The 24155-nt window shown below is 38.7% G+C and overlaps 3 protein-coding genes across 4 annotated transcripts; all 3 read right to left on the bottom strand.

The window, feature by feature from the left end:
• Window positions 1-467: 467 nt before the first annotated feature.
• Window positions 468-10062, bottom strand: uhrf1 (ubiquitin-like with PHD and ring finger domains 1). The gene is given in 18 exon segments (XM_079245246.1): window positions 468-1973; window positions 2835-2933; window positions 3281-3429; window positions 3689-3788; window positions 3931-4068; window positions 4251-4413; window positions 4505-4611; window positions 4757-4861; window positions 5119-5226; window positions 5396-5519; window positions 5793-5979; window positions 6184-6299; window positions 6614-6829; window positions 7538-7686; window positions 9031-9201; window positions 9203-9298; window positions 9565-9727; window positions 9997-10062. Coding segments are annotated over 18 exon segments (2376 nt in total). The 5' UTR covers window positions 10035-10062; the 3' UTR covers window positions 468-1826.
• A 3524-nt stretch (window positions 10063-13586) lies between these two features.
• kcnn1b (potassium intermediate/small conductance calcium-activated channel, subfamily N, member 1b) lies at window positions 13587-18020 on the bottom strand (the record flags this gene model as incomplete). Its single annotated transcript, XM_079245601.1, has 9 exons — window positions 13587-13871; window positions 14020-14089; window positions 14209-14336; window positions 14502-14612; window positions 14793-14934; window positions 15066-15484; window positions 15673-15768; window positions 16357-16773; window positions 16935-18020. The coding sequence occupies 9 exons, from the start codon at window positions 18018-18020 to the stop codon at window positions 13587-13589; spliced, it is 2754 nt and encodes a 917-aa protein (XP_079101727.1).
• Window positions 18021-20949: 2929 nt separating this feature from the next.
• ccdc124 (coiled-coil domain containing 124) lies at window positions 20950-23840 on the bottom strand. 2 transcript variants are annotated; one of them, XM_079244755.1, is made up of 6 exons: window positions 23759-23839; window positions 23251-23315; window positions 22974-23151; window positions 21836-22028; window positions 21601-21706; window positions 20950-21511 (listed from the first exon to the last, which is right to left on the bottom strand). In XM_079244755.1, exons 3-6 carry the CDS (start codon window positions 23130-23132, stop codon window positions 21307-21309), a joined length of 663 nt encoding a protein of 220 aa, XP_079100881.1. In that variant the 5' UTR covers window positions 23133-23151; window positions 23251-23315; window positions 23759-23839; the 3' UTR covers window positions 20950-21306. The 2 variants fall into 2 exon arrangements, with proteins under 2 accessions (XP_079100881.1, XP_079100880.1); XM_079244754.1 differs by lacking the exon at window positions 23251-23315 and having other exon boundaries at window positions 23759-23840.
• Window positions 23841-24155: the final 315 nt, after the last annotated feature.

Raw genomic sequence — 24155 nt, 5'->3', positions numbered from 1 at the left:
CCCACAGTAAAGGGGAAAAAATCTTACTTTACATCGGTCTTAAGTTCAATGTTGAACTTATCAAAGGTGGATTTCACCCAGATTCGATAGGATTGTGTAGATTTCACTTAGACGACGTAAAGCTCAACATTAGGTCTCTTCTTCCCTGTATGGCGACATTTTATTTTACAGGTCTTGCTGAGCACAAATAATTCCTTGCCTGGATCGAGGCTGAAATGTTGAGATCGAGGGTGATCTAAATATCTACAAAGAAATATAACAATCAAATTTTTAATAATACACATTGCTGGTCAAAAGTAAACACTGTACCACAAGTTCTTATTTTTTTAAAAAAATTTTATTGAACATAGAAATTTAGTCAAAATTCTGCTCCAGCGTGTGCAACGAATTCTAAAAAAAAACTAAACAAGTCTAAAATGGTTTAAAAAATGTACAATTGCAGAGAATATACACTTTCCCCAACCTATGAAAATATGTCTTCCACAAGACGTGAAGCATTTGTATTAGGATAAGTACACATTGCTTGTCAGTTTTAGCAAAATATTAAGTAAATGGACAAAGGCAAAAGAAAAAAGTTGCTGATAAATTTAGTCCAGCTGGATTGCAACCAGATTTCAGAAAAAGCATTTGCATTTACCCTAACGTTCAAGGAAAGTCCTTCTTGCATTTCAAATGAGGTCAGATATGAAGAGACAACCGGCAAGTAACAAACATATGGCAGTAAATAGATTTAAAAAAAAAGACTATACACACACACACACACACACACACACACACACACACACACACACACACACACACACACTTATCAAAAATACAAATTAAGTCTAGTCACAATTAGATTTGAGTGTTAAGGACAAAATCTAGAGCTTGACACGATGGGCGTTCTACTTTACACGCTTAGTTAAACACCATCAAATCTTTGGACATTTTCATCACAAATCTTTCCAAAAGATGAGGAAATCTAAATCTGTTCGATAACATTTTTCCTTTCAATCAATTAGGACTTTCAAAATTTGATCAAACAAACATTTTTCAACTTTTAGGAATTTCATATACACAAAAAGTTCCATTTGCTGATAAAAGGGTTGATTAGTTGACAAATCAGAAAATGGCACAAGCAAACGGTTCCCAAATAAAGACACTTCCTCTCTAAGACAACCGCAAAAGCAAAACTGTTTTTCACTTTGTGATCCTAGATTTGGTCTAGCTTACATTTTAAGAAGCAGTTAAAGAGCTCAACCTTTGTTTACTTGACACATCAGTGCAATTTAAACTTACTAATCATGCCAGAACAAATCAAAATAAACAAATCTAAGTTTTAAATGCATGATCAAATCTTTTTGGAGATTGCACCAGAATGATGACAAACTACAACCAAAATAAAAGCAGCAAGCAAAGTAACGAAAACAGCCAATAATGGCCTCATGCAAAAGCTTCTCAAAATGGTTTAGTGAAACGGCTGAAAGTCATTTTTGACTTAAAACTTCTCAACAAGTGTAAAACATGAAAGAAGTATTAAAAGGGTTGGAGTGGAGGGCTTAAATAACTGACATTAGCAACAGTTAATGGCATAAATGGGTAGTAATAAAGACTGGTTTCCTTAACGGTGCAATGGAACAGTTTATCACAAACAAATTATCAACACATCAGTACAACATGGCAGATCCAAGGTGAAAATGGTAGCATTTCAGCCCACAAATAATGTAGTTCTATAATCATAGAAAATATATTAAGAGAAACTGATATCTTTATTGCCTCTGCTGAGAATGCCCCTTACACTTTTCATTGTGCTTCCTCGAGGTCTCAGTGAGCAGAACCAATGATCATCGCCCATTGCTGTACCCAGGGAAAAACTGACTTAGAATGTCTTGCAGAGCTTTGTTGACAGACATGGAGTAGTTTTTCCCCAGGTCATGTCTGCAAGCCGGACAGGTGTACACTTCAGCCTTGAAGGACCGTTGAAGACATTCCTAAAATGGAACCAAAATAAAAACAAAAAAAAACAAAAAAAAAAGATTTGAAAACATGAAATATTCCCAGATTACAGGGGTTGAATGTCAGAGACACTTGCCAGAGGAGCAGGAGTTATTAGGTAGACATGTATAACAAGATCATATGCAACCAAAGAATTTACTTTGACAATCCTTCCTTTATCTTTTTAGGTCAGGAGTGTGATTAGTTACCCAATAAAATCAGGTCAGATTAAAAGGAAAACATTTGTAGAGGTTTTTTCACCTTCTACAACTTATCTGTAGGAAAGATAATCATCCATTTAAGTAAGATATATTGCACCAATGCAACCATGGAGAGAAGTCTCCCTTCTCAATGCCATTGTTGCTTTTCTTTTCTTACTCCTACTGACTAAACAAAGAGTGTATCAGTATTTGGCTTGACTTTATCTTTGTTATCAAAAGGAGCAACAGTGCATCTATGTGTTGCATTTATCTATTGCAGCCCCCTGTATGTCTTTTGCCGACTAAAACAGCAGTCAGAAGTAAGAAATGTCTGGTGCATTAGTGAACTTCTACTTGTCTTAAATTTTTGTTTAGCAGGTTTTTGTGATGATTCAGCAAGCTGGGTTGCAAACTGGCCTCACTGTGACAAATCTCTCTCTGAGTCCAAACACAAGTATCCTTATCATTTCAACCACCTCCACAGCTCAATTAGAAGTATAACAACTTAAGGTCTCCATTCTGCCACTTTTCCAGACTATACATAAAAATTCCCATCATGAGAGGCCAGTGTAAAAATAAATAAAGGGTTTTTAAAATACTTCAAATTTACTTGATTAATTGGAAAATCTTAGTTAAATATGGGACAAACATACGCACCCTGCAGACATTGTGCTGGCACTCTGTGGTGATAGGCTGGTAAACCACTTCTTGGCAACAAATGCAGAGGAACACTTCTTCAACTTTGCTCAAGAATTTCTGTAAGACAACATTCACAATCATAATATCAGTTCCGGTCTACATAATTTCATCCAAGTTATTTGACACTTGTGTTTCAGTTTGAACGAAAAGTAAATCAACAAGCTCAAGCATTTATCAGGTTTTTTCCTGTTTCACCATGGTAAGTAGTTATTTCTACAACTGTTTTAATTTCCAACTTGAGCATACTGCTGTGTGTGAAAACATTACTACTGTGCACCTCCAAAATTTTCTGCTAAGCTTACTAGAATTGTTCAGCTCAAGTGGGGGTTTTTGCATAAAAACATTTTAGCCAAAATGACTTTGAAAACTCTTGTGGTCATATAATGACATGCAGTCATGCTCACCGGTCCGAGTGACAGAGACCCCATGGCTTCATCCCACAGCTTCTTGTTTTGCTTGTCACTCTTGATGAGGGCTTTCTGTGCCTGGGAAAGCTTGTAAACTTCCACTTTGACCTTCTTGGGAGACTTGGTTGGTGAGGTCTTTGGGGATTCTGACAGAAACCAAGACACATTTTTGCATTAGAAAGTCTTAGAGTAAAAGATTTTGCTTAAACCTTTGTCTGCCATTTGCATCCTCAGAAATATGATCCCTTCCTTAAACTACTCCCCCCCCCCCCCTTATGCTATGCACATAACTTTCAACCACATTAAACTGTAAACACATGGCTAAAGATGAAAAAGAAGGGGAAAAAAAAGGAAGAAGAAAATAAGCCAAAACTCCAAACCATAAACTTGGCATAAAGAACATACCAGTGCCCTGAGATTTTCTCTTCCTCTTTGCCTTGCTGGGTGTTGCTTCCTCCTCTACTTCATTTTTGTTCTCTTTCTCTTTCTGATAGCCAGCAGGATACTACAACAAGAGACCACACAGTCAGTATGCAAAAATAAAAGTATGTTCATGACAGTCAACAACCCCTGATGCTTACATATTCACATGCTCAGTCACTACAACAGGAACAAGTACATGCAGAATGAAATCGAATAATCTTCACCTGCATGGTGAGACCAAGCTTCTTGATGCGTTCTTTGCCATCTCTGGTCCATGGTGCCGGCTCATCGTCATCACGTTTTAGCAGGTACCTCCAGACCAGAAAACCAGACTTGCCTTTGTCTGGCCAGTACTTCACCACCTGAAAGAAGTGAGAGATGCAGTAAAACTGCAGGTAGCAGTTACATCACATAGTTTATCGCTTTAGTTAAACAAATACCCTCATGTTTTACATTTGGTCCATCTGTGCATTCATCATGCAAGCCGACACCTTCCGTTCTCAAATAAAAAAGGTACAGAAACCAGTCTGGTGTTTCTTCATACCTTGTAAATACCATCATATCGGTTTCCTTCCTCAGGGCAGTATTTACTGTGCTTGCGTCCCTTGCAATTGCGCACAACTCTCACTGGTTTCCCTTCCTTCCAGTTCTTGGACTCGGCTCCATGTTTGTCATTGACAGGGACGTTGCAGTTGAGAGCCAGAGCTCTAATAGCCCCAAAAAAACCAAAAATTAATGTACAGTAAAACAAAAACTATAGATGATTAAGTCCAGGATGTGTGTTTTTCACAGCCATACCGATTCATGTGGGTAAGTGTCTGATCACATGATTGCTCAGCAGTTCTCTTGTTTCCAGATAGATCTCGCCCCCCTGAGCCAGTGTAGGTGAACTCATTACCATCATCCTATTGGGCAAAATATAACACATATTACACAGGTACGTGAGCCCTGATAGATTTTCTTTAAATATAAATTTAAATATATTTAATGGGCTTGAGATAAGATTCCCCTCTAAACTGATATAAAGCAGCATCCAGTAAAGAAGCATACCACATCATCCTCATAACCCCCTGCCAGGACCAAGGAGTAGGCGCCATCATTGCTCCTGCCATGAATTCCTGCAACATGGGGCCTGTGAACACCAGATTCACTGACCTGGAAGAAATAAAAATAGAGCAGCATAATTATTGTAAGTCACTACAGCCTTTTCTCAGTTGATCCCATTAATACGTCTGTAGCTTGTGTTAAATCTCCAGTATTAGATGTCTTAAAATGACTGTTTAAAGAACTGCTTAAATCAACAATTCAATTAATTTTTTATCATTCAAGAACTATTTATTGATTTCATGCATCTCTTAAACCACCGTATTTAACTTTAAGTTCATATTTTGTTGCAACAGAGTTAGCCTGACCTGCACTCTAAATTTCCAAAGAGAGCCGACAGGGACACCCGGTATTGGGCCATAGTGGTTGGACGGGACAATGGTGCACTGCTTGGTTCGGCCCACACATGCCATTCCCTGGAGGGTGACATATTTATATTCAAGAATTTGGTATTTCACAATTTGTATAAATAAAAAAAAAAAAGCATGGTTCTAATCTTAAATGCATAAATAAATAGATGAATTAAAAAAAAAAAAAAAGTCTGTATTGTTTTTGGTGAAATGAACAAGATTTGCTGCCCGTTACCTTTCCCCAATCCCTCTGGCTTGAGGAGCTAGCAGAAGCCATTTTAGCTTTCTTCTTGCTCTCCTTGAGCTTCTCTCCGGCCAACACAACCTCACTGCTGTCATTACGGCAACCCGGGCAATACCTGAGACAGCAAAACATGTAAAAAGTCAAACTCAGACAATGCCAAAAGAAGCGCAAGTAGGGGCTCAGAAATAAGCTCTGTTTATATTCAATCACATTTCAAGTCTGAAAACAAAACATTTCTACAAACTGGGATCCTACAAAATCACCATATCAGCTTTAAAGTCACACTTCAATTGTTAAAATTTGAATGAAATCTTCCTAACTTAACAGGTAATCTGTATTTCCTGAATACACTGTGGAATAAAAATAATTTTTTAAAAAATCAACTAACCAGTCCTCGTCTTCAGGGATGGAAGTCAGCGGAGGGTTCAGGCAGTAAGTGTGATAGGCCATGTCACACTCGTCACACAGCAACTGTTTGTCAGGATCCTGCTTGATGCCGCAGATGTGACAGTTACACAAGCGACAGTTCTTTTTGGGATCATCCTTGCAGTGTTTGCACTCAGGTCCATTTGATCCTGGACAGTAGATATGACATACAATATTTAATGATACAGGAAGCTTCATAAGTATCAGACATCCAGGCCAAGAAGATTCAAAGTCAAATCTTGATGTTTTATATGGAAAAAAAATAAATAAATAAATAAAAAACTCCTGACAAACTCAATAGGCATTAGGATCTGTCACTCGATGCAGTATCACAATGTAAAAATGAAACCTACTTTTTAATGGACTCTCAGACCCAGCTGGGGTGTCACTTAAAGACCCAGGCTCCTCAATTTTGTAAATTTCAGTTATGAACATGATACGACAGTCATTGAGAGAGTCACCAGCATCACTGCAAACAAAAGTAAATGTCAAAGAGAAATACAAACAGTAATATAGTTGAACATTTGACATCCAATATTGTAACTGACCCTGTAAAATTTTGCAATACATTTTAATATATTGTACTGGAAAATACATATATGTTGCAGGGTCACTTTGCATTATTTTTGTTGCATATTTTTCTCAGTCAGCTATGGTGGCAGGCAAATGGTGTGTTTGGAAATCTCATTGTCGCACTATCTTAGATTGTTTTGTCTGTAAAGCCACAGCAGAAGGTTTATAGATGTAGATTTCCATATCAGTGATACGAGACTGTGTCCTTACCCAAGAATGATCTTGGCATAGATCTCCCGCAGAGTACGAGTCTCTCGCTTCCTCTGGATTTCAGCATCGTACCAGTATCCACGTTCCTTGGGGTCATCAGGGTTGTAGTTGACCATAACAATCATTCCTGATTCCAGCTGGTGCCACTGGTACACCGTACGGGCCCGCGGGCGAACATCTTTAGCCAGAAGCTGAATCACTCCATTCTCTGGATAACTGTTACAAGAAATGTAGAAATATGTCATTGTGTTAATTCATGGCTTTTAGTTGAGCTGCCAGTTTTGCAGATGAGTCACATGAAAATGTATAAGACCAGTTTGAACTACGATAAGAACTGACCACAGACGCCCGTTTGAAAGGTTACACTACTCGACTAATGTTTCCTCCAACACTAATGCACTTGTAACTTCACAAAAGACAGAAACAACTTTCAGAGAGGACAAAGCTAAGAGACACTTGTTGAGAAGTTTCCAAGTGAGCATGCTCCACCATGCTTACACAGAAATAACTTTCTTGACAACATGTTGCAAGAGGAGAAGTTCTCTTTGGCAGGTTTTTAGTTTATTAGTGTCCCTGTCTCTCCATCCAGTAAACTGCATTACTTTGTGACCAATTCAAGGAAACCAATGCTAGTAAAACATTGGAAATTTAATTATCTTTATCAAGTATAGGGCCATTACATTTGTGCAATTCTTAAGTGCTGGTATGCTTTACTTTGATTTATGATCTCATTAATGAAATTAAACCAGATCCTTTTCAAGCCTTACTTCATAAAAACTTAATCTTTGAAACCACATAGGACATTTGCCATTTTATTGTTTTATACACCACTAGAGGGCAGATCTGGGTTATCTGTGACATGATTGCCCTAATCTAGACAATGCTGACATCTTTGGAGGACAAGATTATTTAAAGTGTTCTTACTCTTCATATTTAACATGGTACAGGATCTCTTCCTCGTCTGCATCAGCAGCTTCTTCTTTGGGCGTTTTGGTCGTCTTTGTTACATTGACGATCTGAGCCTCAAACCATGCTCCCATGTTTAGGTCTCTTGCATCCACCAACTCGTTAATCTTCAGAAACACAAAAGAAAGTTGCAAACTGATCAAAATTTTTTTTTTTTTTTTTTTTTACAAAAAGCAGTATTTTCCATAGCAATTAATAAGTAAAACATTCATTAATTATTTATAAAAGAAAAGAAAAAAACTACACATTTCAAGGTTTAGCTTATAAAATAAAACATTGCAATGGCTGCCTTGTCTGATCATTATTTGTAGATTTATTCTGTAAATTAACTGCACCAACAGCCATCACAAACAGCAAGTTAGAAATCTGTATCAATCAATTTTCTTAACCGCTTAGTCTGAATAACTTTTGGGGGAAAGCTGAAGCCTATCCCAGCAATCATTGGGTGGGAAGCAGGGTACATCCTGGACAGGTTGCCAGTCCATGGCAGGGCCAGCACAGAGACAACCAACCATTCACGCTTACACTCACTCTTAGGGACAATCTAGAGTAACCAATCAACCTAACATGCATGCAATCCAACATAACAATAATTGTAGCATTAAAAAGGTGGAAATGAACTGCATGGAGATGGCATTTTAGGCCCGTTTTCACTTCACCTGCATGCTATAACTACAAGGCTCTTATCACACAATACACCTGCAGTTACACAGATGAATTAATGGAGCCAAACATAGTTTTAATCCTCTTTGTTGTTAACATCTGAATGTTAGAGTGGCTGCTTTCTCACATCTGTACACTGTAATTTACAGTGAGTATATACCTGGAATTTATGACAAACATTGAGTTTCTGAAAGCTGCATAAATGATCAGTCTCCCTCAGTCTGATGTCTGAAAAGGTTTGGAATATTTACAATTCTGAAACTATTTAGTACTTATGAGAAAAAACTCTGGCAACATCATTATTGGATACAACCAGGTTACACAGAACTACGCCCTGTTGTGCTTCCATTTGATTATACTGAGTTCACACAGCTGTGAGCTTGATCATGTGGAGTGACACAATGCAAACCATTTAATAAAATTGTGTTAATTATGCTGTCAGAGCTCAAATTCAGATCAGGTGAAAATGAAAAGTATACGAAATGTCCTAAAATGGATTCTAGCTCCAACAGCAACTCATGTTGGATCAGCAGGTCATAAGGATGGCCAGAAAACTCCAATATAATTAGAGTATAATTCAGCATCCCCATCTTTCCACACACTTTTTCTTTTCTATATGGACATTTTAAGCACTTCGTTTTTCACACATTTCCTTTTTTTAATATATATAAATTTGAAAACAGAATTTATCTTAATGAATTCAGTTTCTTACCTAACAAGAGTATGGCCATTTTTAACCAATAGGCATGACAACAACCTAATCTTGACCAAAGTCTTGTAACGCATACCTTGTAAAGCCCAAATCCTGGATCAATGAGCTCTGGGGTGTTTGCCTGAGCAGAGGTTCCAGCCGCCTGAGCCTCTACCTCTCCATGAGTCGAGTTCTTATCAGACTCGCTTTGAGTTGAACCACAGCCAGAATCAGAGTCAGAGAGCTCAGCTTCCTTGTCCTTGTTTTTTTACAATATTGGGAGGGGGCATCTTCTGCCTAACAAGCAGCTGTACTATGTCATTTAGCCCCACATTGTAATCAAATATGGTATGGCCATCTTCCATCTGATATTTGGAAAACACAAAAACACACATAAATTATTAAGAACAGAAACACAAACATTTTTTATATTTTATTTGCAGACGTCTTCAGTTTTGATACATTTATGACTTTAACAGTCCAACAACAACAATCATTTCAGCTAACGAAATGATTCAATACAAATTATTCTTGAGAGCTGAGTAATTTCTGGACAAACAGATTTAATGACCACTGACTAAGAACAACAAAAATGTACAAAGGCAACAAAACTGCCACCATGCAGTCTCACCTGCTTGCCACGATAGAAGAGCCTCTGCCTCTCTGGCTCCACCTTGAAGAGCTCCATGATTTTGACACGCAGCTCATCGACCTTAGTGAGTTTGGACAGGGAATCCACCCGGTGGGTTTCCTTCCCATCCATTGTGCGCACTTGAATCCACATTGCAGCTGCCCTGTGTAAACAAACACTTAAATTACAGTGAAGTTACAGCAAGAGATATAAGGTTGCTTTTTCTTTTTTCTTTTAAATCAGACAATGAGTGTTTCAGAAAAGAGCTGCAGTAACATGGAGGTTGGATGATGTTTCTAAAGAAGGCTGAAGTTTCTTTCAGTTGTCGAAGTTTCTTCAGTTTCTTTCTAAAACACCCTTTGTCTGATAAAAAAAAAAAAAAAAACCTATCTCAAGTCGGAGTAAGTGTAATGAAAATAACTGTGCCATTACAGCAAAAGGGTTAATCCCGCTAAATGGTTTATAACCATCTCGAATCAAAGTCATCTTTACGGAATGACATCATTGCATTCATTGTGTAATCCCTTTCTCTCCTCTCCTCGATATTCAAATTTTAAATGACTTTCTTGGACTTCTTACTCCTTTCATGCTAATCTCGACATGACTAAAACGCCTACAGAGTTTTCTTGAAATTGTTACGTTGCTTTATATGCAGAAACATTTTCTCTCTCTCTCTCTCTCTCTCTCTCTCTCTCTCTCTCTCTCTCTCTCTCTCTCTCTCTCTCTCTCTCTCTCTCTCTCTCTCTCTCTCTCTCTCTCTCTCTCTCTCTCTCTCTCTCTCTCTCTCTCTCTCTCTCTCTCTCTCTCTCTCTCTCTCTCTCTCTCTCTCTCTCTCTCTCTCTCTCTCTCTCTCTCTCTGAGCACTGTACAGTATTGTGCAGCTGCAAGTTGTGGGCTGTCACTTCATCGGAAAATCAGAAAGGGAGGGAACAGTCTGATTTAAATACAGTGCGGGAAACTGAAGCTGCAGGCCACTCCCAGTTCTTTTAAAAGCACATCCGGACGCGAGGGAGTGCTAGCAAACAATGTGCCGTCGCTCACTGACAAAAAAAGGGGGAAAAAAAGCAAAAAAAAAAAAAAAAGCAAAAAACCACAATGTACTAATTTATGTTTACGTCTTGCTCGATTACTTATCACATAAAAGCACTCTTCCTAGTAACACTGGCGCGTGGCCCTTCTAAATAGTAAGGGGAGTGCTCAATGGCTGCTTGTTTTTACTTTTGCTCTCCCAGCAGCTGAGCTTTTGCTCCTCTGCTCGCGCGAAGTAAACCGGCCACAGTGAATGAAAAACATACAAACTTTGTCTTTCTTTAAAAAAAAAAAAATCGTCGACTAATGAGTGATTGAATCTATTATACTATTTATTTAATTTTACTTAATTTAAAAAAAAAAAAAAAAGCTTATTCATTGCAAGACAAAACGGACAAACAAGAAAATAAGCTATTTTTGGTTAGCGTTATTTGTTTTTCTCTGTTGAAAGCAGTGCGAGGACACAGCTAATAGACTTTAAACATGCAGTGTATATCATTCACATATTCAACAGACAAAAGGAGCAGTATAATGGCTCGCTTTGGCCAAGTACATCGCCCATCATGTCAAAGCTTACAGCAAACCACGTTACAGTTTATTGTTACACCGCTTTTTGACGGCCACAATCCATGCATGAAACCACTGTAAAGTCAAAAGCAGAAACGGAGTATTGATGACTGGGTATTTTACGTTTCACAACTACACATTAAGAAGACTTTGCAGATACTTTGAAAAAGAGATAAGACTTTGTCAAGTTAGCTAACCTTACTATGCTAGCTGCTGAACAGAGAAATCAATGAAGACTAATTTAAAAGTTCTTATAACACACGTGAAAAACGGTTTACCTGTTTGTTCGTCCAAATAAAGCAAGAAATTGACGTTTACGAAATAACGTGCACGGTTTTTACCCAAACAACTTCTTTGTGGGGTTGGCACGACCAACTATATGCCTTGGTAGATTTAGATCAATGAGTTATTCTTCAAGACTTTGACATCCCGCCCGCTCTACAAGAACAGCTTCGCCATTGGCTACTTTCCTCTAAATATTTTACGTTTATTGGATAGTAGAGCTGCCAATCTGACTAGTGGCTGGAGCTTAGCGTCAGCGCGCGAAACGAACAACTCGTGGGTGTTATTCGCTTGCGGATATTTATCGCGAGATTACGGAGTGCCCCACAAACCGGTAACCCAGAGAAACAGATGGCGGTTCCAGTAAACAACCTCACTGGTGGAAATGGCTGTTACTTCTCAAGTGTGTCTTCTTCATCATGTGGCTTATGGATGAATATCCTCTCCCAAATTATTCATCTAAATATGTGGAGAAACTGATTACATTTTTAATTATTATATTTAGGACGTGAACCTACATCACTTTGTGTTTGGCGGGAGCTGAAAGGGAATAAGGCCAGGCAGTCAGTTTAATATAAAAAGAAAAAAATGAAATGAGACAAGTTGCGAGGAAAACTGACCTCCGGTACGAGGGAGCGATCTGACCCCGTCTGTCATTGATCAATGAAAAAGTGTACTCTTACAAGCAATATCTTCCTTATTTGCTTATTCCTGCCAAATGTTACAAAACAAGAAAGTCCTCTTGACATTGGCACATGTTTTTTCACTCTTCTCGCAGCTGCCTGTTGACCATGATATCAGCTTTGATTACAAATTTAAAAGAAAAGAAATTTTGGGGGAGAAAAGGTTTATGAAGTTTATTATCAGCAAACATCTGCTGGACAGATCTATTAAAATATATGCCCATCTACTGTTTAAAAAAATAAGCGAGAGAAAGATAAAGAGAGCTTTGTAATAATTAATTTCTGTATATTTGTAATAGTCAAATCCTTCTGCTTGATGAGCACAGGTTAAAATACTACAGTAAAAAGAATTATGGTGAGTGAAACGAAAAAAATGGACAAGATACAATCTGCAGCTACTGTATATAACGCCTTTTACCAAAGTAATGTATTCCCTGTGTACATTTAAATGACTCATTGACAAACATAAGTGGCATTTCTAAGTACTTGTGGAAAAACAGAGAAATTAATTAGCCTAATTATGAATAAATCAGTCCATACAAAAGTTGCAAGTATACATCATATAAAACAGGACAGAAACACTATACAAATATAACTTCTAAAGAAAAAGTAAAATCACAGTTAAAACCACACCATTATTTCATCCCTTCTGCTGCCATACACAATTCTGCCATCAAATAGAAGTTTTTTTTTTCATTATTTTTCAATCTGCATTATATGATATTTAAGATAACAAGCCTTCTGTTTAAAAACAGAGACCAGCACTGGCATTTAAAACCAGTCCTTTTAATATTTCAAAAGGACCTTAGAAAAATTAAATGAGAAATTGTTTATTTCTGGAAATTAAAAATAACTAGAAAAGCACTTGGAAAGCCTGAATCTGAATGGTGATCCGGATCACAAGCAAAAACTCAGTTCTTCCTTTTCACATTTCCAAAAACTCCTGAAAACCTCATGAAAATCCATCCATAACTTTTTAAGTCTTGAACACAAACAAACAAACAGATAAAAACATAACCTCATTGGCGCAAGTAATAAGTCAATAGGTTCTTGAAAAGGTTTATGATGTGATGGCACCCACTTCTAGCACAGCTTTCTGACTGTTAGCTAACAATGTTATCTTCACAAATTTAGCCTGTATACCACAGTTGTGTCATGTAGCTATCTCTTCTGTTTATTTATTTTGGGATGTAGTTTTGTTTTTCTTTTTATTTTATTACTGAGTGTTTTTAACTTAAAGAACTGTCATCAATGAATTATAATGAATTGTGGATTAAACATTATAGGGAAAAGGTCTATTTGAGGCTGCAACCAAAGATAAATTGATAAATAACATTTATTCAGGTTTAAGATGTGACTACCAAGTCTCTGGGCTATTTCTGAAACCCTACGACACTTTCCATCTTGCTGGAGTTGTTCATTATTTTACACACAAAGGGGGAAAACACTGACTGAGCTCTCTCAGCTGTATGGTGTCTCTGGTGTGGTGGATCCTGGGCAGAGCTGCTTGGCAGGCACGGAACAGCACTCGGAGCTCAGGGAGGACGACAGGAAGTGAACACGACAAGCCAAGTCATCCAGGAAATCCTTTTGTAGCTTTGTTATTGCTTGAGAGAGCACAACAGGCAGCGACTGCACACCGAGAAGCATTGAGTCCAGTTTCTCTTCCAGAGCCACGATCCTTCTGTCCAACTCCCCACTTCGGTGCTGCAGCTCTGCCACTAGATCATACATCATGTTCTGAGTCTGGAAGGCAACAGAGGCGGTACAACCATCTGATAAGACATGCTTAGTTTCATCAGAGTGGTAGGATGCAAGATATACACATATATGCATTATGTCAAATAAACCTTTTATCAGAATTCAGATAAAAAATTCAAATTAGTACACAAACCTTGGCAAGATCAGCAACTGTATTGGCCTGGTCAGTTAACTTCCTTTGCTCCATTTTGACTCTTCGCAATCTAAAGGTAAAAACCAGAATCTGAGTCACTTTTTTCCCCCAAAGCGAAATAAGGGGACAGCAGAAAGGTGCAGATCCTAACTGCCCTCCCCGATGGCGATAACAAATATTGATGCCTACTGGTGTATGGCTTGGAGGAATTTACGCTGATGGTGACGTATGCGGGCGTGGTCGATCTTTTTGACCAATTTGGTGTTTTTGTAGATGAGCCACGTCTCCCTCAGTACATTTGCTGCAGTGTTTTTGATCTGAGAACATGTAAAATCATGGAAATGGAAAAAGCAGAACAGAAATGTAAATGCAACACAGTTTAATTCATGTTGGTTAGATGTCCTGATCACTTTGGTCACAAAAGCAGAAACAGCTGATCGGTTCCAACAGAAAGTTTGTGTTTTTTTTGTGTGTAAACAAACCTTTTTGTAAAGCTGAGTGTCCATCATAAAATTATGGACGTGTTTCTCAGCTCTGGTGAGCTCTGACTTCCTCGCAACAACAGCTACCACTAAGGCTGTACATCCTGCCCCCTGAGGAGAAGAGGAGCAGCAGTTACCAGCACTGAAGGGATGCAGCTAAAAGCCTGTTTAAGAAAAGGCTTTATATTTATATTTTAGCAATATTTATTAAACTTTTAGAGATTTTCTATCAGGGCTACAGAAAAAGTAAGTAAGTAAGCCAAAGTTAGTGGTTATAAATATTATTCTCACCATAATTCCTGTTAAGAGACAAACCCCCTTTCCACAGTAGGTGTGAGGGACCATGTCCCCATAGCCAATGGACAGGAATGTGATGGAGATCAGCCACATTGCTCCCAGAAAGGTGCTGGTTACTTCCTGCGAATCATGATACCTGTTGAGACATGACACCTGGCTGTAACATAATCTGCCGTTAGAAGAACTGAAAAGAGGAGCGTGTTATTCTCCAAAACTACTGTTTATAATACTAAATTAGATGATCTAGAAAAGGTTTTAAGTGGATACCTCTCACATACACGCACTGTCCACGCAGCTATGATCCAGCAGGACACACTGAAGACCAGCAGCACTGTGCCGGGGCAGATGGTCATCAGAGTCTTCATGACAAAACGAGTGTCAAAACTGATCTTGTTGAGCGCCCCGATGCTGCGTGATGAAGCATCGGTAAACAACTTGCTGTGAAGCAGCATTACCCGCCCAATCAGGTACAGGCGCAGGAACATTGGCACTGAGAGGATGATGTCCATGTCAGCGTCTGCCACCGATGCAGTGTAGCTGAAAGCCAGTCGAGCGGTCCAGGTGAACACATACCGGCCCGGGATTGGATGGATGGTACAGACAAGAAGCTCCAATACAATGAAGAGGATGCGCTCAAAGGTCATAGCTATTCTCCAGTCATCTGCCCCGTTGTCCACCATGAAGAGCTGGGGAGGATGAGAACTAAAGATTTAGAGCGTTTAATGATTTTCTCACTCATTTTTCTTTCTCTTCACTGCTCTTTTCTTATGCATTTTTTCATCTCTATTTTTCTAAAATGTGTCGTTTAATTTCTAAAGAATTCTTTCACATGATGAAGAAAAGGTGTTAAAACATTCATTTACTATTATTATACCTGGATCTCTCTTGCATGGTACATCAGAATGAGTCCGAGAAGAATGGCTGTAGAAATACTGATTAGGCCTTTTAGTACATATGAATAAATGGATTCCTGCACATAAGAGAACCACATGAACATTATTAGTAAAGCCTGGAGCAGCAAAAACAAACTGTTTTAGTTATAATAACCATAAAATTGGTAATTCATCCAGAATGTGGCCAATTTAGTATCTTAAATTAAGAACATTTTAGAATGCAATTCAAAATGTAATCTTAAAACTAAAGTCCATGTTTAAATTAACTATTTTCCACATGTCCACGGTAATCTCCTCTCTTCGAACTGATAGGAAAATGACAACACAGACTTTAAAAAGCTTTAATAATTTAGTATACTGCATCCTGAAGTTACACTTTCCAGGTTTATGACACCATATTCAGTGGTATGTTGGTATAAATGGTATAAATTTTATTTGTAGGTTAACTATATGTGTCTTAACCAGTCACAGGGAAAGTGTGGCATATCTACATTTCAATTAGATGTGTCAGTCTGTCAGTGAATATTTTCCTCTTTGAGTCCAACTAGAAAGACATTACAGAGCACATAACAGTAAGAAAATTATTTTGAGGTGCTATCTGTGGCCAGATTGTACATTTGCAGTATTTTACAAATAAATCAGATACCTGAACACATCAACGGTACCTTGCTGTAAAATGCTCTTGACAGCTCCGTCTCAATCACCATGACGATGATGCCAAACATCCCACACACTAACGCGTAATCGCTCAGTTGTTTCCGTTTCCCAAAAAGTGCTCTCCTCTGACCCAGCCTGTAGCTTATGTCCTTGGTCTTCTTCTGTGGCAGTCTACCTTCTTCTCTGATCAGGTTTTCACTGTTAGCCTTACTGGAGTCTTCTCTTATGACTTTAGAGAAGGCGTCCTCCAGGATGGTACTGTGCAGAAGCTGAAGATCGGAAAGACTAGATCTCAACGTGCCCTGGCTGCTCAGTGGTCGCACTGTATCTCCGTTTAGTATGTTTCCAGTTTCAAAGTTGTCAGGTAGAGGTGGAGAGTGTTTTGAGGGGGGTTGTTTTAATCCACTGAGGTGCTGCGAGTTTGCCTGCAAAAGGAGTTAAGACGGTCAACAAAGCTCACAAAACGATGAACACAGAGATTGTTTTCTAAACTATGGCAAACACGCAGCTTTCACACAAAAATCATGCTGTAATGATTTTTAACTGGAAATACATAAACTGTCACATAAAAAAACCCCCAGAATACCTGGTTTTGTTGCTGCCTGGTTCTCCCCTCCACTACCTCCTGGTTCTCCAGGGAGCTACACTGGCTGGTGGAGATAGACTTGACACTTCTCTGACTGAAAGGTGTAGCTGACCTGTTGGCCCACTGTGTGCTGGCCGGACGACTATAAGGGAGAGGACGACACTTGAGCGTGAAGGGTGGATATCCTGATGAATTGAAGGTTTGATCCCCACTTGTTGAGCACTTGGAGTCTTTCTTTTGACGTTGCTGCACCAGAAGGGGCTCTTTACCAAAAAGCTCTCTCCAACTGATGTCTGCACTGACTGCAGCATGAGGATGCTGCTGAACTTTTATATTTGTGTTAGCACAGTCAATGGAGTTTGGGGGAATGTTAAACAAATTTGTGCGAGTTAGTCGGCTGCTGTCTTTGACTTTTAAATGACTGCAAAGTTGTTCCTTCCTAACTTCTTGATCCGTGTCCTTTTGATCGCGTGTCGTGTGTTTCTGAAGATACTTTTTGTTTGTTTGTCGTTCAGAAACCTGGCAGGGGCTTGAAATGTGGCTGTTTTGAGAGAGAGGCTGTGCGTGAGATGATGATGAAAGGGTTTTCTTATTTGTTACTATTGAGAGGCCATCCTGAACTGCGCCCTGCCTTGGTCTTGAATGAAAAATTGTAGCCTCCGAATGCTGGTGAGCATCAGGACAAGAGCATCCACATCTGTCATTGTGGTTTTGGTGTCCCACGCTGGTCCCTGCTTTCCGCGCTGGGGGTGGATTATCTTCACCGCTTACCTGGCCACAAAGCAGCAGCCAGTCCTGGTCACTCAGCTGTGATAAGGTCAGGTTTTGGCTTTTCAGTGGTGACATTTTAGCTGAACCTCTTGGAGGAATAACCCCATTAGATCTTTCATGAAGTGAAGGCAAAGTAAAGCACTGACTTTTCTCCTTTGGGGGTGAAGATGTTTCACCTGCGGGTCCAGAGTATGGGTCAAACTTCTCCTCAGGACCTCCTGAGGCGCAGTGTTCCCGGTCCCCATCACGGAGGACTTCGCCTGTCGAGTCAAGACGCCGCGTTGCATTGGTGGGTTTGACCAGAATCAACCTCATGGTGTCACTGTGAAGCTTAGAAGACACGATGACATCATACAGATGGACACAATGGGGTTGTAAGCTTCTTCATTTCTCACACACTTGTTGCAAAAATGGCTGCAGAATGACCCCAGAAAGTAATACAAATCTCAGTCTGAATGAGAAATACTCATCAGTGATTGCTTGTAAATGGTCATTGCATTGTACAAATTTACACATTAATGTGTACAGAATGTCTGCATTTCACTCTGTTAAAAATGTTTTATCATCATAACTCATTTCCTGTTTTTTTTTTTTTTCAAAATGATGCAGCAAAAAAAAAAAATGTAACTGAAGCTATAAAACACAAGAAGAACAAAATGTAATGTTTTCTTCTGAACTGCAGAGTTTGTAATACAGTACATTAACAGATGAACGTTTCGGGAATGGAGAATATTCCTAACGTTAAAGATGTTGCACATGATAGATAATGAATAAAAGGGAAAGATTACATCATAATGCTCCTGTTGCTTTTTCTGCTCATAAAGGAATAAAAAGTAGCTGAACTTACAGATTGTCTCTATGTTAACAAATGTTGTAGTGATTTAAGGTCAGTAGTCACTGTTGTTAAAAGCAATCATTTGTATAATCTCAGACTGTGTTTTCAGGAGGTTTTCAACATGAATCACTCTGTCAGGAGCAGATGTGGCCCCCTTCGTGTCTGTTTACTGAGCCGGTTGCTCAGAAAGGCTGAGAGAATAATTCTGAAGAGTTTCACATTTTCATGAAGATTATTTCATGTTTGTGATTAAGTCTTATATTTAGTTTGTGGTGTTTTACAGCAGCTTAATACTTTTTGCAGAAATCTGATAAAATTCATTTTACTAATATTAGGTTTTTAACTAGTTTATTCACATAAATGTAGCCAAAAGGTTGGCCAACAACCATTATTAAAACCTGCAATGAAATATAAATTCATAACGTATACATGTAATGAATGAAAATATAAATATAGCAATGATCTAATTTATGAAATTTGTATTTTTCCAAAGTCATTTTCCAAAGAAATATTAATGAATCTTTATGTGTGCGTTATTTTAAAAAGTACCCCTTTAATTGCATTTCATCTATTATATGTTAATACTCATTATATGGATATATGTGGCCAAATCCCCACCACCACGGGTGATCCTTACCTTCTTCTTCCATCAGCAAGTTTATCCAAACGTGAAGAAGCAGGTTGCAAACAAGTAGTGCCCCCCGTATGCAAAAGTGTCAAGAAAAGAGAAGTCTGAGTGGGTGTTGGACAGCAGCTTGCCTCCTCCCAGTACAAACACTTGATAAAGGAGCTTTAGAGACCTTCTCCTTTGAAAGTAATGATTAGAATTCAAAATGAAGAAAGAAATGGGCAGCTGGCTGGTGAAGGGTTGCCATGCAAATGGAAGGGAGTGGGAGGGTGCAGGCTGTGATACAGAGAAAAAAAAATTTAACATCATCATCCACACTGTTAAGGCGGAACATCACATGTAAGCTCAAAGAGGGTGCTATAAATTGAGAATGGACAGATAGGCTGCAAGAGAAAAGGAATTAATAGCTTTCAATGCAAAGTAGAAAATAAAAGGCCAGTTGAACTTGTCATCGAAGCTTTGTGGTTCAAAGCCCTTCGCATCGTCTCTTATCTCTTCCGCTTCAAGGGCTTGCCAGGACAAAAGTGTCCATTTTTAAACTCAGCTCTGAATAAACTGAGTGAGCGAGCGCAGGGTCGCATCAGCTGTCTCCTGAAGATCTGACAACAGGAGCAATTTAGCAATTATTGTACAAAAAGATGCACTCGAAAACACCACTGTCCTTAAAAAAATAAATAAAAGTTTCAAGTGCACATCAACTCAGATCATATTCAACATCCAGTCTCAGAGTTGTGTTTTCTTCGCAACATTACACTGCACCATACGTTTTTAATTTCATTTCCAAGTGTTTAGATTAAGAGTTACTTTTACCACATTTTCAGGTGTGTGAAGTTAAACCGTTGGCATCTGTATGTAAGTTGTCTTTAGGCAGCTTCAGCCTTGTTTCATCAGCGCTCGCAGCTGCATCAGACAAACCTGTAAAGCCTGCAGCTTGCTGTCTCAGCAGCTCAGTATATGAATGTTGCTGCGCTGGGAAAAACCTTTGTCACCAGCAGCGACCTCCCTGCACCTCTTCACTGGTTTTATAAATTTATAATTATTTTTAAATTGATGAGTAAAAATTTTGACAGTACTCAGAAATAAGAGAAGCTCAGAAATCCTGTAACTACCAGTTTTTTCTTTTTTTAAGCTGTCTACGGAGACATTTCTATACATGGCATCAGTTTACATGCTCAGGAATCACTGTAAGCTACGAGGTAATATTTGGGTCATATCCCAAGTCCTCACCTTTAAGAAGTCATCATTTCTCCTCTGTAAGAGACACGAGACATCAAAGTCAGAGCTGAGGAAAAGCCAGACGGTCTGGCAGAAAAAGGCTAAATTTAAGCAAACGTCTTGATCACAGTTCATGGTATTTTATACACAAACAGGAAACCATGTCGTTTGTTGCTGAAAACCGTTACATCAAGTATAAAACGAAATCTTAATTTCACATTTTATCAGGCATGTCTGACATTTGGCTTTCCTGGAATACTAAAGAAAATTTTAAACTCCTAACAATCCCAAACCAAATAATACTATGGACATAACAAAAACCTCTGAGTAATTGCAATCCAACCAATTATAGCTGTTTAGATATTTAAGTAAGAAAGCAGCTTTAAACACTCATGAACACGTTCAAAGTTCAATGGTTTGCATGAACTCTAACAGTGGCCACTAAGGTTGACTTTCACCTTGAATACTGGAAGATAAATTCATAAATCTCCTTTTTCAATATAAAGTTTGCACAACAGTTGCTGCCATGTCTTCACAGCATGGGCTGCACATTTAAAAGCGACACATTGTTTTGAAGATTGAGCAGTGATCTTTAATAATTTACTCTCAAAACATCTAAGCTCTCATTGTTCCAGAATGGGTAGGAATTAAAAAAAAAAAATCATGTATTAGATGCTGAGATGCCTCCTTAGAGGCCACGTGCACAAATCATAGTTATCAGCTGTTAATTTAATCTGAAAAAAATGAGATTCTCCTTGTTAGTGAAAAGAATGGAGTCAAGTCTTCTGGCACGAGAGTGCTTGTAGTTGCTTAATTGTGAAGTTTTTGTCTCTTTCTTCAATGAATTAATTACGTTTTCTGATGGAAGTGTCCAATGTGCACAGGCAGAGTTTTTAGGCGTCATTTTCAAAGAAAGAGTGAATTCATTTTGAGTTATAGTTGACGAAGCGCTGGTTCAGGGGGTTCTCTGGTGCTTTACCCCACTCTTTCTTCAACTGCTGCTTCAGCTGCGACAACCTCATGTTGGGGTTCTCATTTTTTAGACGGGGCATGTTTGCTTCCTCATATGCTGCAAAGGCTGCTTTCATTCTTCGCTCAGGGTGACGATCCAGGTCTTCAGGCCCAGTGCTGCAGTACAGAAAAACATATTCAGCTGCAGCAAATTGCTAACATTCCTGTGAACTACATGACAACAAGGTGCACAGCATGAATAGTACCTGAGCACAGCAATGGCATCCTCTATTGTTCTGGCTTCCACAGTTCCTTCTTCAGGAATAATTCGGTTAATGTTCTCTTCCAGTGGAGTCTCCAAGTGGCTTTTTTCTGCATGGTACATAGCACAGCAGGAGTGAGTTATTTTTATTTTAATCCTTGAAAAATTGTGAATTTCATTGAGAGAATTATCTTTTCTTTTGTAACACACACTTGTTATCTTTGCAGACCAGAACTTACCTTTTGGCTTGATCTGCTCCTGTTGCTGCTGCTCATTCTTAAGAGTCTCCTCAATCTGGGCACGAGTCACTTTTCCACCAGGCAAAGCTTCCTTCTGAGGTCTGCCTTTCATTTTGGAATTCTCCTCATCCAGCAGTCGCTGGTTTTCCTTTTTCCTCTCAAGGAGATCCAACCTCTTTTTCTCCTTTTCATCCTGCAGCAACAGGAAACAGTTTGCTTAGTTTTTACACAACACTTCATGTGTTAATGTTACAGTTTCAATTTTCAGTGATGGTCATCAAACATATCTGAAGAAAAATATTCAAACTTTCAGATCTTTGTACCAGACAAGATAACAGTTAGTCAGTCAGTCATTTTCCTAACCGCTTAATCCAATGAAGGGCCGCGGGGGAGCTGGAGCCTATCCAGTCTTTGGGCGAACACCCTGGACAGCTCACCCATCGCAGGGCCACACAAAGACAAACAATTTAGAGGGGCAATTTAGAATACCCAATTAACCTAACATGCATGTCTTTGGACGGTGGGAGGAAGCTGGAGTATCTTGAGAGAACCTATGCATACACAGGAAGAACATGCAAACTCCACACAGAAAGGCCACTGACCAAACCTTGCCCCAGCCAAGGATCGAACCAGCGACCTACTTGCTGTGAGGCTACAGCGCTACAACTACTATGCCACCGTGCAGCCCCAGACATGATAACGTTATGGAAAAAAAAGTTAAAATGTGTTCTATAATATACAATACAGTACAGAAAAATAATGTCTGGGCTTTAAGTTTTCTTAATTTAATTCAATTCAATTCAGTTTTATTTGTATAGCGCCACTTTACAACAATGTTGTCACAAGGCACTATACATACACATATTTCAAGCCAATTCATACACTTGAACACTTGACTATACTCTGCAACTGTTATCTCACAGTTATATTTAAATTGACAAAACTGAATGACATAAAAGCTGGGTTTCAATGGGTGTATTTTCCCTTTTTTTTTTTTAAAATACAACATTTTATAGGTTTTCCTTTGAGTTGCAGTGTTTGTCAACAACATTTAACCTGTCATATTTCTGCAAACATTAGTTAAAAAGGATCACTTCATAAATTTTAACATGACTTCAGTATTGGAGAGTCAGCTCACCTTTCTCTGTTCTTTTTTAAGTACATGTTTATCAGTTTCCTGCCAGAGAGCATCCTCTTCTTCTTGCTTCTTGCGGGCATCAGCCACAGCCTTGGCCTCAGCCTTGCGGGTTCTGGCGGCAGCTGACTTAGAGTTCTCACCCTGGAATTTCTTTGGCATCCTAACAGCTGCTTTTTAGCTGAGAAAAACAAAAAAAAATAAGAACAACCAGAAGAGACCAAATAATAAAAGCCTTCCACGATGTGTGTATAATTTTATTATGACGTATTTTTATTACCTGCAATATTATTTAGTCATCGTGGTAATGATATCCCCTTTGGATGTTTACCAAAGTCCAAAACACTTCCAGTTTAAAATACAATGTTATCATGATGGGATATGGCATCAGTTCTTCAGGACTATATTAAAGATATGTAGCTGCACAGGAACGTACCAAAAAAAAATCCCCATGCAATATGTAGCAAATGTAGCGTAAGACAATTACTTTTAAAACTAAATGCATTGACGACCTACAATTCTCACTCAACTCACTGCTTAACCAACATGCAAGTCTGCAAAAACGCTAAACAATAACGTTATTAACAGCCATTATTAATGAATGCACCATTATTATTTTAAAGGAATGGAGAAAACTGCTGTTTAGCTAACATTAGCTAGCTCCTTTTAGCCTGGTAAACCAGACTGGTATCCTTATGAACAAGCTATCTGGTCCCTATACTGCTACATCAGCAAAGATGATAAATATCACAACAGATAATTGCTCAACTATAAATATTATTTCATACCAGAATGACAGGAAAACCAAATCGTCAGCAAACGACAGTGTTGTTTCGAAGAGGCATCCGCCACCTCCTCCGAAACGAGCGCGCACAGTGATGACGACACAGTCTATTGACGTTAACGTCTAGATTCTCTTCACTACAGACAAAAGGTTTAATAATCCTAAAAGGTAGATTATTTATCTTATTTTCATTGTGGCAAATTTCATATTCATAAAAGTAAATTTGCTGGTCGAAAACCCTTATTTAGTGTATTCCAATGTGAACTTAGTCAAAATATTCGCTCCATCAAACATTCTTTGATCAAAAAGGCTACTAAAACTGTGACTGCTTAGAAACACAATTAAGTTATGATCTCTATTGTTTTTTTTCCCCCGGAAATGCTATGCTGTGTTTAACACCC

Source organism: Telmatherina bonti, assembly GCF_933228915.1.
Source record: "Telmatherina bonti genome assembly, chromosome: 8".
In the NCBI taxonomy this organism is placed as follows: Eukaryota; Metazoa; Chordata; class Actinopteri; order Atheriniformes; family Telmatherinidae; genus Telmatherina; species Telmatherina bonti.
Note: the sequence above shows the minus strand (reverse complement) of the source record. Positions and strands in the feature narration are given on the sequence as shown.

Bases quoted from the DNA above. Each gene is read 5' to 3' on its own strand.
- ccdc124 (XM_079244754.1), bottom strand. From the start codon at position 23,132: ATGCCAAAGAAATTCCAGGGTGAGAACTCTAAGTCAGCTGCCGCCAGA. The intron at 22,029-22,973 runs GTGAGCTGACTC...CTGTTGCTGCAG, and splicing joins TTAAAAAAGAACAGAGAAAG to GATGAAAAGGAGAAAAAGAG. The intron at 21,512-21,600 runs GTACTATTCATG...TCTGTACTGCAG, and splicing joins GATGCCATTGCTGTGCTCAG to CACTGGGCCTGAAGACCTGG.